The following is a 16,932-nucleotide window of genomic DNA, read 5'->3' as shown; positions in this document are numbered from 1 at the left end:
CTTCCCCCCCCCCCCCCCCCCCCCCAGCCTGATGTGAGGGTGTTTATTTGGGATTAGCGCGGCGTTTGCAGATTAAGCCTCTAAGATGGAGCCATCCTGGTAGTTTGACAGAGCTGAGGAGGGAGAGAGAGAGAGGGAGAGAGAGGAGAGAGAGGGAGAGAGAGCGAGAGAGGAGGAAGATAGAGAGAGAGGGAGAGAGGAGGAGGAGGAGGGAGAGAGAAGAGAGAGGAGAGAGGAGAAAGAGAGAGGAGAGAGAGAGAGAGAGAGAGAGGAGGAAGAGAGAGAGAGGAGAGAGAGAGAGGAGGGAGAGAGAGAGAGGATAGAGAGAGGGACAGGAGAGAGAGAGAGAGAGAGAGGAGGGAGAGAGAGAGAGGATAGAGAGAGGGACAGGAGAGAGAGAGAGAGAGGAGGAGAGAGGAGGGTGAGCTAGCTTGACGAACAAGTCCTCTCTCTCTCTCTCTCTCTCTGTCTTCTTCGTTCTCTCTGTCTTCCTTTTGCACTGTTTTTCATCCTCTCTCTCTCTCTCTTGCCTGTTGTCTCTCTCTCTCTCTCCTCCTCTCTCTCTTTCTGTGTTGTCTGTGTCGTTCGCCCTCACCTCGTCCTGAGGGCGGAAGGTGATCTGTGTCGACCCGCCTCCCAAATCCAACATCCCCACTGTGGGCAAGTCAGCACCGTGAAGACCACCTGGAGAGAGAGAGAGAGAGAGAGAGAGAGAGAGAGAGAGAGAGAGAGAGAGAGGGGGAGAGAAAGAGAGAGAGAGAGAGAGAGAGAGAGAGAGAGAGAGGGGGAGAGAAAGAGAGAGAGAGAGAAAGAGACAGAGAGAGAGAGAGACAGAGAGAGAGAGAGAGAGACAGAGAGAGAGAGATGCGGCAGTAATCCAATAACAGGTAATCATTATTTCTTGTCCACATTAATCTGGTTTTCAACACTCACTCTCTCACACACACACAGAACCCCCCCCCACACACACACACACACACACACTCACACACAGAACCCCCCCCCCACACACACACACACACACCAGAAATAAACCCATTTTCAAAATTAAGCTTCAAATCAGACCTCAGAAGGAAGGAAGGACGGAAGTAAGGATGGAAGGAAGGAAGGAAGCTTTGTAGAAAGGAAGCGTGGAAGGAAGGAACATCGGCAGGAAGGAAGGACAGAAGGAAGCACGAAAGGAAGAAAGGAAAGAAGGAAGGAAGGAAGGAAGCTTAGTGGAAAGGAAGGATGGATGGAAATACACAGAGAGCCAATATAGAGTGACTCCCTTTGGTTCAACCCAAAACACTGATATCAGCACACACACACACACACACACACACACACACACACACACACACACACACACACACACACACACACACACACAGCAGCAGCAGTCTCACCAGTGAGGAAGTTGACGGTGATCCAGGCAGAAACACCTGAGTGGAGAAACATAATCACATATCATGGTTTTAAGTTTCCACAATTAATAATCATGGAATTCAGCGATGTTGAAGTGTGTGTTTGGTTTATCAGCTCTTCATCACTCCTGACCAATCACAGCCTCTGAATGCTCATCGTACATCATGTGACCAGAACAACAGTTCAGGTGAAGCGGCAGAGAAACCCGACAGGACAGGAGGGATCGTCTCCACGCTGCAGCGCACTACATATACTGTACATTATATTCTCAGTTATATCTGTTGTTTAGTTTTATTATTTGAAATGTTGAATGAGGAAAACCATGAGAGAGAAAACAAGACTTTCTAGCTGCTGCTGTGAGGAATACTGCAGTGAAAAAAGGGAAAATATATGTTAAGGTGCAAAAGTGCAATAAAATAATTTTGCTTCTTGAAACAGACAAATAACTGTAATTTGATTTGATTTGATTTGTAAATATTTGGAGATTGTCATTTTTGCCATCATTACGCAGCCCTATAATAATATAATAATAAACATTATTTCTATAGCACTTTTCTTATGCAAAGTACAAAGTAAAAGAATAAAAACACACACACACACACAAATAGGACACACATTAGATACTGTATACATAAGAAGAAGCAAATGTGGACAAATGAAAGTCAGTTTAAAGGAAAATGACAAAAAATTAAGTCAAGTCAAGCAGATATTGTACATACAGTCTATGTATATGAAGTATGGCAGCACTGTTTAAGGCCGGAGGATCTGTTATCCAGGTCAACCCAAAGAAACATTAGTATCTATGGCACTCAGCCTCATCAGTCCGCTGCATGCATTAGAGCCTTTTACCAGCGACCTCTGACCCTGGATGCATGCAGGAGGATGATTAAAGGGCTTGATAGAAACTATATCATAGGAGCTTTACCATAAAACTCTTATGGAGAGATGCTAAGAAGCAATTTTCAAACAAAACAAGTATGGAGAGAGATTGAGCTTTAGGTCAGGAAGCTAAACACCGGCACTTAGCGCCCCGCGGCCCCTCAACACCAAATACCACTTAGAGATCTGCATTAACAATAAGTCGCTTCCATCCGGGGCCGGCGGGCCGAGGGTAATCTCACCGCGGGATAAGCATCCAGGCCAAGAACGGCAAAATATCTGAGCGATAATAAGGCTGGGGGAATCCGGTTATAGTTTGAGTCAGAGTTTAGCATTAGCTCAGGAACGCCAGGCGGAGGAATCTGTCCATTAGTCGCTCAGTGAAGGGAGGAAAAGTGGACTTGGACGAGTTAATTCGGTAATCATAAAAGACATTTAGTGGGAAGCAAGTCCCGCTGTAACGAGCTGATCCACCGGGGAGAAGAAGAAAACATTTTCAGCCTCAGAAATGAATGGCGGATAATCGCTCCCCCCCCCCAAGATTAAGTGGGACATTATCCTACATGGCCGTAATTGCTTGTATGAACTACTTTAAAAGGATTGGATTATATGTGCGGGCTTGCTCCGTGTCCATACAGAACGAGCATTTAAAACACAAACTCTACATGTGATTCCTATATATACACAACAATCGTATTAGTGCATTAGGGTTCTTTGTGATGGCAGAGTGGAAAGGTCAACGCACGGCCAAAACAGACCCAGTAACCTGGAGGTGGAACCGCTGGATAATGGGCCGTAAACATCTGGCTACACTCTAAAAACCAGCGGTTCAGAGATCTGGATCCACTGGGAGCCAATAAGCACCTTAGGGTTTGTCACTAGAAATAAATATGCCTAAAGGGTTCCTTCGAGAACCCCCAACATGTTAGGGGTCGCAGAAAGTACTGTCAGCATTCATGAACCCCTTACGAAGGGGTTCCTCAAGGATCCCTCTGCGGTTCCCCTATGATTGTAAAAGGCCTTTAAAGGAAGCTTCAGGGGATTTTATATTGGAACCATAGGGGTTCCTCAAGGATCCTTCTTTGGTTCCCATATGATTGTAAAAGACCTTCGAGGAACCTTCAGGGGGTTTTATATTGGAACCATAGGGGTTCCTCAAGGATCCTTCTTCGGTTCCCCTATGATTGTAAAAGGCCTTGAGGAACCTTCAGGGGGTTTTATATTGGAACCATAGGGGTTCCTCAAGGATCCTTCTTTGGTTCCCATATGATTGTAAAAGACCTTCGAGGAACCTTCAGTGGGTTTTATATTGCAACCATAGGGGTTCCTCAAGGATCCCTTTTTGGTTCCCCTATGATTGCGATAGAAACCCCCCTGAAGGTTCCTTGAAGGCCTTTTACTTTTTAGAGAGCAGACTGGACCCAAGCAGGAGGAAGGGAACGTCACATGTGGGTTCCTTACAGTCTTCCATTACAGCACCGTTCGGCCATCTTGGAAGACAAACAACAGGTGACTGTAATCAAACTACAAGTGTCAGTGATTTGAGGCAAAGTGTCTCATTAGTATCCTAGAGGGATCCTGGACTATGTATTAGCATGTGTTTTATTCTGTCTACTGATGTTATTTTTGCTATTTTTCTTTTTCAGAAGCACTTTGTAACTCTACTTTATTATAATTATGACTGGTAAATGTATGTGCTCCACCTGCTAGTTTGACAGGTAACCAACCATCACTCAGAGTCCTATTCTATATTTGGCTGCTAGAATATTGAAAGTGGCTGGTAAGTTACTGTAGCAGCAGGTACTCAACCTTTCTCTTTATGTGAAATCAATTTGGCCGGTAAACAGGGAAAGTGGCCGGTAAGCCTTGGACTCCACCGGCCACATGAAGAAGTCAGTCTCCTGTCCCATCTAATTTTAATCCTCCATATTGTTTAATCCTCCATATTGGCAGTTTGCGTTGGGGAAATCAGAGTGGGACCGAACCGTCTGACCTCTCAGGCTTATCTGGACTGAAAAACAAGGAGGAGAAATCCTCCGTCTTCAAACAGGATCCACTCACTGTTCACTTCATCTGACTTGTTGATCTGCCAATCACTTCAGAGATAAACAATAACAAGCTTATGTAGAAGAGCTGAATCGAAAAAAAAAAGCAAAATCGCAATATGAACTTCTGCAACTTCCAAATCTCAGAGTCTGCAGTTAATTTCTTCAGAGAGAGTTCGGTCCAAACTGGATTTGTGAACAAGGTTTAGAATCAAAACCTTCATCAGACTCAAACTCAGTAAATCTGCTCACTCACATCCAGTTTTTTAACCCTGTCACTTTTCTTTAAACTATTTTGAAGTTCTAAAACTTTATGACAAGAAAAACTTGTGATGAAATGAATCGCAGTTTAAATCGCAATTGCAATATTCTGTCAAATAGTCGCAATTCGATTTTTTGTCAGTATCTCTCAGCTGTAGTGTGGAGATGTTAAGAGAAATACTCTGAGCGTAAAGTTGAGGTTATAAAGAGATGAGCATCATGTTACAAGACAGCTGCAGCCCCAAACCTTATGAAAGGTTATGAACCCTCAGTAAAACTTTAGTGAAAATAATGACTTTTGCACAGTGTACAACTTCCTTGTGAATGTAGAAACTCATTAGCATAAATACAAGTTTGTAAAAAATCTGAGGTCAGTGCTGTATTTGCACTTTAATGGCTACAGTTAGTAAACAACTTTTTACTCTCCACTGTTCGGTAAAAGCCGGAGTGGGACTTTACCTTCGTCAGCTCCGTCCATGATGGAGACGCTGTCCTCTCTGGACTGGAAGGGAGACTCCAGGAACACCGCCCGCACCTGGACACACGGGACACGTCTGCTCACTGAGAGTGTTTGGGATTAACTGACGGATTTATTTATTGTCCGATTAACTCATTTACCTATTTACCTACCAATTTTCTCTGTACTACATGTATCTTTCTGTTTTTACCTCTGGATGACTGGCACATTTAGCATTACACTTTCACCAGACTGGCAAAAACAATTGGTTTTTCTGTGAATCAATAAACTTAATTAAAGCCGCATCTCGTTCCAAACCACACAGACATTTCAATGATGAGCGGCAGACTGACAACACATCAGGACTGATGCACAACTGACAGAATGAAAGAGAGAGGAGCGGAACTTCAAGTCACAAGGAAACAGCAGTTCTGTATTTCAACGTGTTTCTGGATGGAACAACATGTTGAGGGAACAGATCAAAAGAGTTCAAAAGTTCAGAAATGCTTTGTGCATAATGTTGAGCTTCACAGATTCCAGATTCTTCAAAATGAATAAATTCAGCAGCTGGGACTCGACCCCGGTGTCACCGCTGACAGTCTGACACTCTGAAAACAGCTTGATGCCATGATCCCATCCTCACACCGTATTAATATAAATTAATACAATTAAAGTAATTTGGCTATAAAAACTAAAATATGATACAAGTCTAAAAAATTAGAAACAAAATCCACTGGACTTGAAATGAAGAGTTGAAGATGTTTCATTTTAAGTTTTTACATGACAACTTCACAACTTTCTGGCTTTGCCCTCATGTATTATGTTTATGTTTTTGCCTCTTTTATGTTTTATGTTGCTTTTACTCTGTTTTGTCTTTTATTGTTCCATCTTATTGTTGTTATTTCAGCTTTTCTCTTTTAGTAGTTATTATTGTTTTTGGACTTTGATTTATTTTGACTGTAAAGCACTTTTGTAACTGTGTTTCAAAAAGTGCTATATTAAAAAAAGCTTATTGTTATTATTAATTGAACTGTCCGGCACCAAAGGAATAACATTATAGGAATTGATAACTTGAGCTGTGTTCCCCTTTAACACACGCGGTGCATCACATATCTTTCTATTTGTATTATTATATTTTAACAAGGGGAACTCCCCCACCCCCACCCCCCCTCTTTAATCGGCCCTGTGGTTGGCCAAATCAGGAGTCGTCTGATAATAAGAGCAAAGCTACAGATTAAATCACATTTTGGCTGACTGGCCTAGTCCTGTTATTACTGATTACTTAAAAGCTTTAATAGACTTTTTCTTTTTTCCCCCTAAAATCATCAGGAGGAGCAGTGGGATGGAGAGGCATTAGCTTCCCGCGAGGATATTAGCTAAAGCAATTCAATTGCATAATGCAGCGGGGCTCAGTCTAATCCAGAGGTGCTGCTCCCGCTGCCTGCTGATCCAGGACCAGCAGCTGAGATGAACTTACAGCAGCAGTTCATTATGCAAGTGACCTGTTGTTCATGTAGTTTGATCACCTGCTCTGGATCCGGCTTTTAGGGTCAATATTTGATCGAACTACTGCAGCAGCGCTTCCCAGGTGTTTGGGTGCAGCTCAGTGAGCAGAGCAAGACGCTCACACTGCAGGGTCAAAGGTCAATGTTATCATCCTGGTTTCAGTGGAGAGTTTTAGTGTCTTTTCCACGCTGACAAGAAGAAAATCCTGGGAGAAACACCGAATACTTGGAAGTTTGGAGATTTTTTTGGCATGAAAATGGTCAAATTTAAAGATTTGAAGAATTGGATATTGGCACCTCAGGCACCATGAGTACAGCCTGCAGGACGGTGAGCCGCTGCAGATGAATGGTGAGCGCATGTTAGAGTCTAGGGCTGCAACTAATGATTATTTTCATTAGCGGTTTTTCACTTAAAGCTATTTTAGCGGCATCTGTGTTTTATCCTCAGTAGTTTTTTTACCAGGTGCATTACATGATATTGTATATATGTAACTTGTTTTAAAATGATACAATAAATCAAATCAAAAATCGATGAATCTATCAATTATTTAGTCTATAAAACAAGTAACATAAATGAAACATGTAAAATAAATCAACCAAGATATCTTTTGTGTGGATTTCCCTTTTTTTGATTCTTGAATTGCCTCTTTGAAGTGGACGCACCAGAGAAACATTATTCTATGTAAATTTTCTTACCTAACATATGGACTGCCTCAGTTACTGTCTATAAAATGTCTAAAATAACAACAAATCTCCATCACTGTTCAGTCCAAAGTGATTCTTCAGGTTTCTTCCTCAGTCTGACCAGCAGCCACAAAACACAAAGTATTAATTTAATAATGAGATGAAACAGAGAAAAGCAGCAAATCTTAGTATTTATGAAGCCGCGACCAGAAAATGTTTGGTATTTTTACTTGATACTAAAACGATTATCAAGATTCTAGTCGACTGACTAATCGATTAATCTCAGAGTCGCACCCGGTCCAGCAGGTGGGCGGCCTTCTCCCCCGGCAGCAGGCGGAGTCCGGCGGTCGCCTTCAGGACCAGAGGGGTGTGGCTCCAGAGGGGGGGGGGGGACGCCGGCCTGGGCCACCGCCAGCAGCTCCACGATCCCTGCAGTACACTGAGACACAAAGTACTGCAGTACACTGAGACACAAAGTACTGCAGTACACTGAGACACAAAGTACCGCAGTACACTGAGACACAAAGCACTGCAGAACACTGAGACACAAAGTACTGTCACTGTACTGCAGTACACTGAGACACAAAGTACCGCAGTACACTGAGACACAAAGTACTGCAGTACACTGAGACACAAAGTACTGTCACTGTACTGCAGTACACTGAGACACAAAGTACTGCAGTACACTGAGACACAAAGTACTGTCACTGTACTGCAGTACACTGAGACACAAAGTACTGTCACTGTACTGCAGTACACTGAGACACAAAGTACTGCAGTACACTGAGACACAAAGCACTGTAGTACACTGAGACACAAAGCACTGCAGTACACTGAGACAAAGTACTGCAGTACACTGAGACACAAAGTACTGCAGTACACTGACAGACACGACAGAGACTGAAAATAACAAAGTCTGATAACCTGCTCTGTCTGAGGTGGTTAGTACTACCAGAAATACTACCATTACTACAACTACTACTACTACTACTGCTACTACTACTACTGCTACTGCTACTAATACTACTACAATTACAATTACAACCACTGCTACCATTGCTTTACTACTAATACTAATATGAACAGAAGTGCTAGCAGTGTGCAGAGCAGCTGCTGTACCTTATCTGGATCGTCAGCGTAGGCGGACAGACCAGGTTTTATGGCTTTGAACGTTTCATGGGCCAATTTAGGAGCTTCTGCAGGAAAAAAGACAACAAAACAAACAACTAATAACTGTTCAACTTCACAATCATACAACTCCAGGTATGAAGATTATAAACTACTGAACTGGGGATTTTTCTGCCTGTCAAACACAAAGTTAGGCAATGTTTTACAATCTCATTTTATCAAATTTCACTTCATCTTTGTGCCCGAGTAACCTTCGACCTCTACCTACATTTGAGCTGTCGTTAAGCTCTTAACGACAATCCACATCTGTATAACTAACAGGTGCTGCCGGGCGGCCATTAGTCGGCGCAGCGCGGTTAGCCGCGCGGCTAACAAAGAGCCAAAACTGCACTCAGCCTGTGTGATTTAGCTTAGCGGTGGAATGCGATAACTAAGCCATTTGGCAAAGCTTTGCAGGAAACTTTCCCCGGCGGTGTAAGCCTAATAAAAACCCTAAAACGCACTAATGAGTTTGTGTGCATTTTGACTCTGGCAGCATCAAAGCACAGCGCAGGAATTAAGCCTGAAAGCCTCTCTTGTTTCACAGGGACTCAAATCTGGTAATTAATATTTTGCGCTAACATGCGTGGTTTTAAATACACTAAAAGCAATGCAATGAGGCATTAGGTCGACTTTTTACAAAACATAATTTAATCTATATGCATCCATATGAATCCAGTTAGCCCGGACTACAGAGGCATCCATTCTGAGACGAAACATGAGGATTAAAATGTTCTCATTAAACACATCGCAGTCCCAAAATCTGGTTCAGGCTGCACTGAATTAGAACTGAATCTCCAAATCACATCTGGATTCATCCAGCAGTGAAGCTCCACCGCTGACTTTAAAATAACAGGAGAAATTTAAAAAGCAGACGTAACCTTAATTGATGATGTACTAATTTTCCATATGTGACTCCTTAAATGATACGTTTGGTAACTGAACCTGTAACACAGTGGGATCATAAATATCTACGTGCTGAGCTGAGATTCGTCAAGTTTTGGTTTTCATGTCATTCAATTTCATTTCATTCTTATTTTATTTTGTCCTATTTATTACATTTACATTTTTGCTTGTAACATGCAGTGTGTCAGTGTAAAGCAAAAGGTCAATAAACATATCTAGCCTATATAAAAAAAGAAAAAGAAAAGTATAGTCGTAATGTTTAGGATTAATGTTTTTCCTCATGATAAAGCGATGTTTTTGAGTCCTGCTTTCTGCACTGGAACCGGAACTGGAACCGGAACTGGAACCGGAACTGGAACCGGAACTGGAACCGGAACTGGGAGCGATGTGGAGTCAAAACTAGATTCAGTAGAAAAGCACAGAGGAAGATCTGTGTCTGTACCGTTGCGCTCCAGCTGGAACTTGAAGACATGGATCCTGGTCCCGGTGCTCCCGGCGTCGAACATGATGCCGTACCGGAAGCGTCCGCTCGCCGCCGGGCCGGGCGCGGGCGCGGGCCGGTCCGTCCGGGCCCGGTAGTGGGGGGGCAGCTTGTACGCTTCGGGTTTCTGATCGGCGAAGTGACGCTTCACAAACATCAGGTAGGTGAGGAGGAAACACACCAAGATCAACACACTGGCCAGCTTCGGCTTCTTCATGACCACTCATGCTGCGTTTCCTCTCACAGTCTGAAGGGAAGCATCCTGCTGCTGGAGACAGACAGGTAACAGACAGGTAACAGACAGGAAACAGACAAGTAACAGACAGGTAACAGACAGGAAACAGACAAGTAACAGACAGGTAACAGACAGGTAACAGACAGGTAACAGACAAGTAACAGACAAGTAACAGACAGGTAACAGACAGACAGACTGTCATCACAGGATCAGGTACAGCGACAGGCTTTTCTGAACACGCCTGTAACTTCTCTTGGTTTGGTTGCAGCAGGCGGCGTCTCCTCCACACTCTGCGCTTGGCGTTTTAGACGCAGTGCATTCTGGGGCTCAAAGTTGAACATAACTCAACTTCAGCCGCACCGCACATTACATCAGTGTTAGACAAGAGGATGAAACTGAAGCCGGTTCAGATCAGACTCCTCATCCTCTTCTTCAACAGCAGACACATCACCAACTTTCTCTGCTCCATTTTTATTTTCAACAACGTTTTCCCCTTTGTCAATTCAGGTTAGCTAGCTAATGCTAATTATATAGCTAGCAAGTTGTTGTCAAACTTTGTGTTGCATAGCAACCAGAATGATGTACCCATAGATGTACCCTCCTTGTGCCCTTTGACCTCTTCCTCTCTGTTCACAGTGACGCTCACAGCTGAGCTTTGAGTTTGAGAAACAAACTTTTTATCATGAAGCAAACAAACAAAACCAGAAACAAAAATCAACTTTCTGAAAATCACTGACTTTTCCTTTTCTTCCTCAAAAGAATGTTTTCAGATGAACAACATCAGTTTGATACAGCAGAGTCCTGCAGATTCACCTCATCAAGACCTCAGACTGAGGAGAGTGAAGTTCAGGTTCATCATCAGACCTCTGTCTGTCTGTCTGTCTGTCTGTCTGTCTGTCTGTCTGCCTGTCTGGAGGAAGATCTCTCTATCTGAACACAGGACCATGTTGAACAATGAACACTCTGTTCAGTCTGTTTCAGATGTGTTTTATCTGCTGCTGCTGCTGCTGCTCTTGCAACTAGTGCTACTACTAATACTACTACTACTGCTGCTGCTGCTGCTACTAGTTCTACTACAACAGCTACTGCTGTTACTACTACTACTAACTTACTCCAACAACTACTACTACTGTTGGTGCTACAGGGCATTTCATGTATTCACATATTTTATTTCATATGTTACACATTGTGAAGCAGGTTCAGCTGGGACGGATCCTTCTTTATTTACACAGGTACTGATTTCCAGAAGCTAACAGTTAAGCTAACAGCAGTGTAATGTAGGCAGCTAGTTAGCAGGCAGGAATTAGCTTCAGGCTAACACTCCGCTTTGTTTGAGAACAAACAGAAAAGTTTCTGAACCTACCGAGCAGAGGCCGTCAGCACCAAGCTCCTGGATTCACTTTCTGTCCCATTCTCCTCTCTTCCTCTCTTCCTTCCCTCCTTCCTCTCTTCCTTCCTTCCCTCCTTCCCTTCGCTCCTGTCGGCTAACTGCTCTGCTGAAAGCTGGACCTGCCAATCATAAACAAAAAGTCGCTGTCTGTTTACGTCAGAGTGTGCTGTGATGACGTGGACGAAAACACGAGTTCACTTTTTCCTTTTCCCTCTGGAATCTGACCCGGGATCAGATTTTCATGTCTGCAGATTTTTTTTATGTTCAACACACAGCAGATAAACCACACGGGTTAAAAATACAGTGTTCACTTTGTGTTTTGACTTTTATTTGTATTCTGTTTTTCCTCTTGAGTAGGCCTACTTTCCATATAAAACAAAGATATATTGATTTTTTTTTGTACTTTTTATCATCCTTGTCACAACGTAACAGAATATCTCTCTTTTCAACAGAGGTTTTAAACTCACAATCTAACCAACACAACCCATATAGGCTTTCAAAAAACAAATGACATATAGTTTCAATCTCATTTATACAAAACACACATTCACATCAGTATCAGCTGGTTTACTGGATAGATCAATGAACAATTTTAAAGGAAACTTCTTATTTATTTATTTTTTATAGAATTTTATTTTGTTGGTGACACTATGGCTCTGTCTCATTGGGAAGGTCACTTCCTTCTTCCTTGCTCCCTACCTAGGAAGCTTCCTAACCAGCTCCTTGTGTGAACCGACAGGTTTGAGACAGACAGCCTTCGTCATGTGACTGCAGTTACATTACACTCCTCCAGCAGCCGGTCCGATCAAACTGAATAAAGTTTAGTGTCAGTCAGCAGTCAGAAAACACATAGCTGCTCCTTTATTGCAAGTTTGTAGTTCGCCAGACTGAAGTTTGTCTAATGAGCTCGTTCAGCTGCAGGACAGCCATGTTTGTTTATCATTTGTCTTCCAGGTTTGATTTTCTGACTAAATACCACGTCGGACTTTCTGTCTTCTCTAGGTAGGAAGTCAAAAATATTCCAAATTCAAATATCACCTGAACACAACGCTGTTTAGCAGCCGACTGGGAAGTCCTGGATGTCAGACTTTCCCAGCAGAACATGAACGCACCATCTGCTTCCTTCAAAATCAGCCAAAAACAAGGAACCTTGAAAGGAAGCTTCCTATGTCTCCTTATCATGTATTCACACCACATACTGATGTCACAGGAACACATCAGTCCTAAAACAGATGAACGGCCGTTTTGAAGACAAAAGATAGATAAGAATGGCGCTGCCTTCAAAGTGCGGAACAAGAGCAAAACCCTGTTCAATTTCTATGAGCAAAACAGTAAATGGACAACAGCAACAGCAGGATCATTAAAATGTTTTTTCTTGAAGTGTCAAAATGCAACACGACTCCTCTGCTGAACGAAAGTTTTCTAGCTTGTTAGCACTTTGTGACTTACAGAAAAAAACAGTTCTTTGATAACTGTGAAAAGGTAACGACAAATTATTTCCACCAAATACATTTCACATCAATTATCAGAACACAGAAAAAGCAAACACAGAAAATGTTGATTTTTTGTTTTGCCCATAGAGACAGAGCGGGGCAGATCACTTGTACCGCACTTTGTGGGCGTGGCCTGTTTGAAACGTCACGCCATTCTTATCTGTTGGGTTTACAGTCGCCGCCATGTTGACATGTTTTGGAGCCGGAGCAGCCAGAGAGAAGCCGAGGGTCGACACAGCGCCGCCTGCTATTGGTCCAGAATCTGCCACCTGTCAATCACTAGGAAAACAACCCCGTGTTTTATCTGATATATCTGTTAATGACAGCTATTTTTAAAATCTCCATATGGACACATATTAGAAGAAGTGAAATTAGCTGCTGAGACCAAAACCTCTTGTGGAGAAAATGTCTTGACTTTATATTTTATCAGAAGTTGGTTGTGGTCCGTTGACTTCATGGAGTCGGAGGTTTGGAGTCTTTCTGGAGCCGGACTCTAGCGGACCTGAGAGGAATCACCGCCTGCTGACACTTCCTTACCGGCTTCAACATCCACCTGAAGGGTTTGTCTGCTTGCTCCTACCTGAGGAGACAGAACTCCACCTGGAATATTTTTGACTTCCTACCTAGAGAAGACAGAAAGTCAGTCCGACATCCAGACTTCCCAGTCGGCTGCTTTCACACAATATTTTGTCAGAAAATCAAACCTGGAAGACAAATGATAAACAAAGATGGCCGTCCTGCAGCTGAACGAGCTAATTAGACAAACTACAGTCTGGCGAACTACAAACTTGCAATAAAGGTTCATGTCTTTGTGTTTTCTTGCTGTTGACTGACACAAAACCTTATTTTTTGCCTTACTGAGAAGGTTAAAGGTCACCGTTTCTCTGAGTTTCTGACTTCATCATCCGACTTTGGAGGGCGCTCATGTGAAATTTCCAAGTAGGACATTTATTTATCCGATATATCTGATAACACATGGACGCACATGGAGTCTTTTTGTCCTGACTGTGAGTTTTCCCTCCTTTTTCCTGACAGCAGAAGAAGAAGAAGAGTCACATGACGCGCGGCAGCAGCTGCTCTGCCGCTGAACCTCAATGGTTCTGTTAAAGTTTACCAGCCGGCGGCATCAGGCTCCTCCATTCATTACCTCAATTAACCTTCATTAGGCCTGATATATGGGCCAATCTGGGCACACACACACACACACACACACACACACACACACACACACACACACTCATACATATATGAGCGGCTGAATGAGCTCGGCGGGGCCTGGGGAATATGGGCGTGTCCTCTGATGTGTTTTTTACAGATATTCAATCAGAGCGGCTGATAGTCAGAGTGTGTGCAGATGCTGAGGAGGCGGAGGAGAAGAAGAAGAAGAAGAGGAGACCATATGGTTATACACAGGGGGGTGGGGGGGGGGGGGCTTCAGAGGGGCCGACCGTCCCACAGGCCTTTCTCTGTTATCATTGATCAATAGGGTGGAAGGGGGGGGGGGGGGGCAAACTGTTGCACACTTACAATCCCTCAGTCTCTCTCTCTCTCTCTCTCTCGCTCTCTCTCTTCACACACTTGAGCAGACCCATTGTCTCTCGGCCAGTCGTTCCAGATGCCCGTCACAAAAGGCCCCGCCCCCCCCGAGTCCCCCCGTCCCCCCTCGGTCCCCGGGCGCCCGCGACCTTCGGCTCGCTCCGTCCGTCACAGTAACCGGTTGTGGCGGTTTGCAGGCAGCTGAGGAGAAAAAGCTTTTCTGTTTCCTCCTGCTTTCCTCCTGCGGCTCTTTATCATCCAGCATCTCTCTGGGGTCACAGGAATATTTGTTCCATATTGTCAGGGTGCTGTGACCTCTGACCTCTGACCTCCTGACTGTTGGTTACTTGTAATTTTTGGTGATCTATGAATTATGAACTGTAAGTCTCTCTGGATAAAAGCGTCAGCTGAATGACTAGAATGTAAATCTTAAAGCTCTGTGTAACTTTGTTGGGAACTTATTTTCTGGGTCCACAATTTCCTAATAATTTCCTAGTTAATTTCTTGAGAAGTTTCCTGGGAAGAAGCAGGAAGTGAAGCAGCAGCTCTGTAGAAACTGTCTCAGTCTGGAGAGTCGATCAGATACTGAACATTTCTGACAGAGTTTCCTGGACAGAACTGCAAAACTATAAACTAAACTGAACTATTTTCCTCCTCTGCATTTATCTGCCGGCTGGAGTTACTTTGCATAATAAGGTTTTACATGAAAACATACGATAAGCTCATAAAATATGTTGCATTGTTAGAGTTTAAACTCCAACAGTATCTGCAGCAGTTAGACGACAACATTAAAATACTTCTGACAGGTTCATGCTTCAATAATTTAACTCTCTGACAGAATGACGACTTTTACTTTTGAGACTTCAGTTCATTTTACTGCTGATACTTCTAGACTTTTACTGAAGGAAACTTTTGAATGCAGAAGTTTTACTTTTAATGAAGTATTTTTCCATCATGGTGTTGATGCTCTTACTGAAGTAAAGGATTTGAGGACTTTTTCCACCACTGCTCTTTTCTCACTTTACACTCTTTATTCTCTACAGGGATCGAACCCGTGACATTTTGGTAACAGAGCGACCTCGACCCTCCCCCCCCCCCCCCCCCCCCCCCCCCCCCGAACTCTCACCCCCAAACCCCCCCCCCACCTCTTTCCATTGTAGCTCGCTCCTCTTCTTGCTGAGCTTCATCACTCTGTGCTCCATATATGTAATTTAATCTATAAGCTCCTAATAGCTTTTTATCAGTTAATGGGTCGGACAACGTGCTTAATGGTTTTGTAATCTTTCGTTCCACCAGCAAACATTTTCATCATAATGATGATAACAACAAAAGCTGAAACGCTGAGTGGATCCTAATCGGCCCGCAGATTTACATACAAATGACATTTAGAACAATTACGTCAGATCATCAAGAGGCATTTTGAGAGACTAATCCAACTAAGTTGTTAAGCGAGGCAGAAAGAGAGAGAGGGAGAGAGAGAGGGAGAGAGAGAGACAGAGAGAGAGAGAGACAGAGAAAGGGAGAGAGAGAGAGACAGAGAGAGAGAGAGACAGAGAGAGAGAGAGAGAGGGCCTGTTTCTCTTCCAGTTTATTCCTCTTCTTCTCAAAGGATTTTCCAGAGAGCCAGCTGACATAGATCTAGCTGATCAATAATCAATCACAGAACAAACTGATCAATACAGTCTGCAACACAAGGAAACACAAGGAAACAGCACAAGACACAGAACAGCAGGTTGGAAAACAGAAAGGACCGACCGAACAACCTGAGAGCCTCAGACAAGACCAGGAGGAACTCCAAGAACACACACACACACACACACACACACACACACACACACACATACACACACACAAGTCGGTTCATCATGGAGGTCCGGTGGAAAACCGCCCGCTTGCTACTGATGCTTAAATATACAAGAAGAAGAACAGGCTGTTTCTGTCGCCGTGTCTTTAAGGCTCATTAATATTCACGACCCCTCTGTTCCGATTGGCTAACCGTTTCGAGAGCGAAACGTGAGACGCCGCGGCCCGGCGGCTACAGGTAGGGAAAACTCTCCGGTAATAAACGATGACGACCGCTCGACCGCTTTGAAAAAAACACTTTGTTAGTCTATTATTTCTTACAGAAATGATAATGAGCGAACCTTTGTGACGCCACAAAGTTACGGAAGTCCAAACGGCTCGTTTAGAGGCTCGCTTTTCTAATATGGATTGTGTGGATTTAGTTTTGACGCTTTCACCATGTTTAGATACACATCCAACTCCTTTATCATCACAGAGGAGAGGGAGTCCTGCTGTACATGATGTGACCTTTAAAACCTTTAAAACGCCACTGAAGAATTTCAAGAATTCACGGCTGTCGACAAAAAAATAATCTTTTCTTCATTCCTGAAAATGTTACTGTACATTTTAGGAGATCTGTGTATTTTTTAGTTTTTTTTTTATAAATGTTCGTCAGATATTCTTCTTCTGTGACTTGGTCTTTT

General features: G+C 43.4%; 1 protein-coding gene across 1 annotated transcript; it reads right to left on the bottom strand.

The window, feature by feature from the left end:
* Positions 1-595: 595 nt before the first annotated feature.
* LOC139929234 (ectonucleoside triphosphate diphosphohydrolase 6-like) lies at positions 596-11,505 on the bottom strand (the record flags this gene model as incomplete). Its single annotated transcript, XM_078282470.1, is given in 8 exon segments — positions 596-684; positions 1,389-1,424; positions 5,052-5,127; positions 7,533-7,628; positions 7,630-7,677; positions 8,358-8,434; positions 9,754-10,060; positions 11,391-11,505. Coding segments are annotated over 7 exon segments (678 nt in total), but the record flags the coding sequence as incomplete, so codon positions are not given.
* Positions 11,506-16,932: the final 5,427 nt, after the last annotated feature.

This window comes from Centroberyx gerrardi, unplaced genomic scaffold (assembly GCF_048128805.1).
Source record: "Centroberyx gerrardi isolate f3 unplaced genomic scaffold, fCenGer3.hap1.cur.20231027 Scaffold_174, whole genome shotgun sequence".
NCBI classification, from domain to species: Eukaryota; Metazoa; Chordata; class Actinopteri; order Beryciformes; family Berycidae; genus Centroberyx; species Centroberyx gerrardi.
This window is presented reverse-complemented; position numbering and strand designations above follow the sequence as displayed.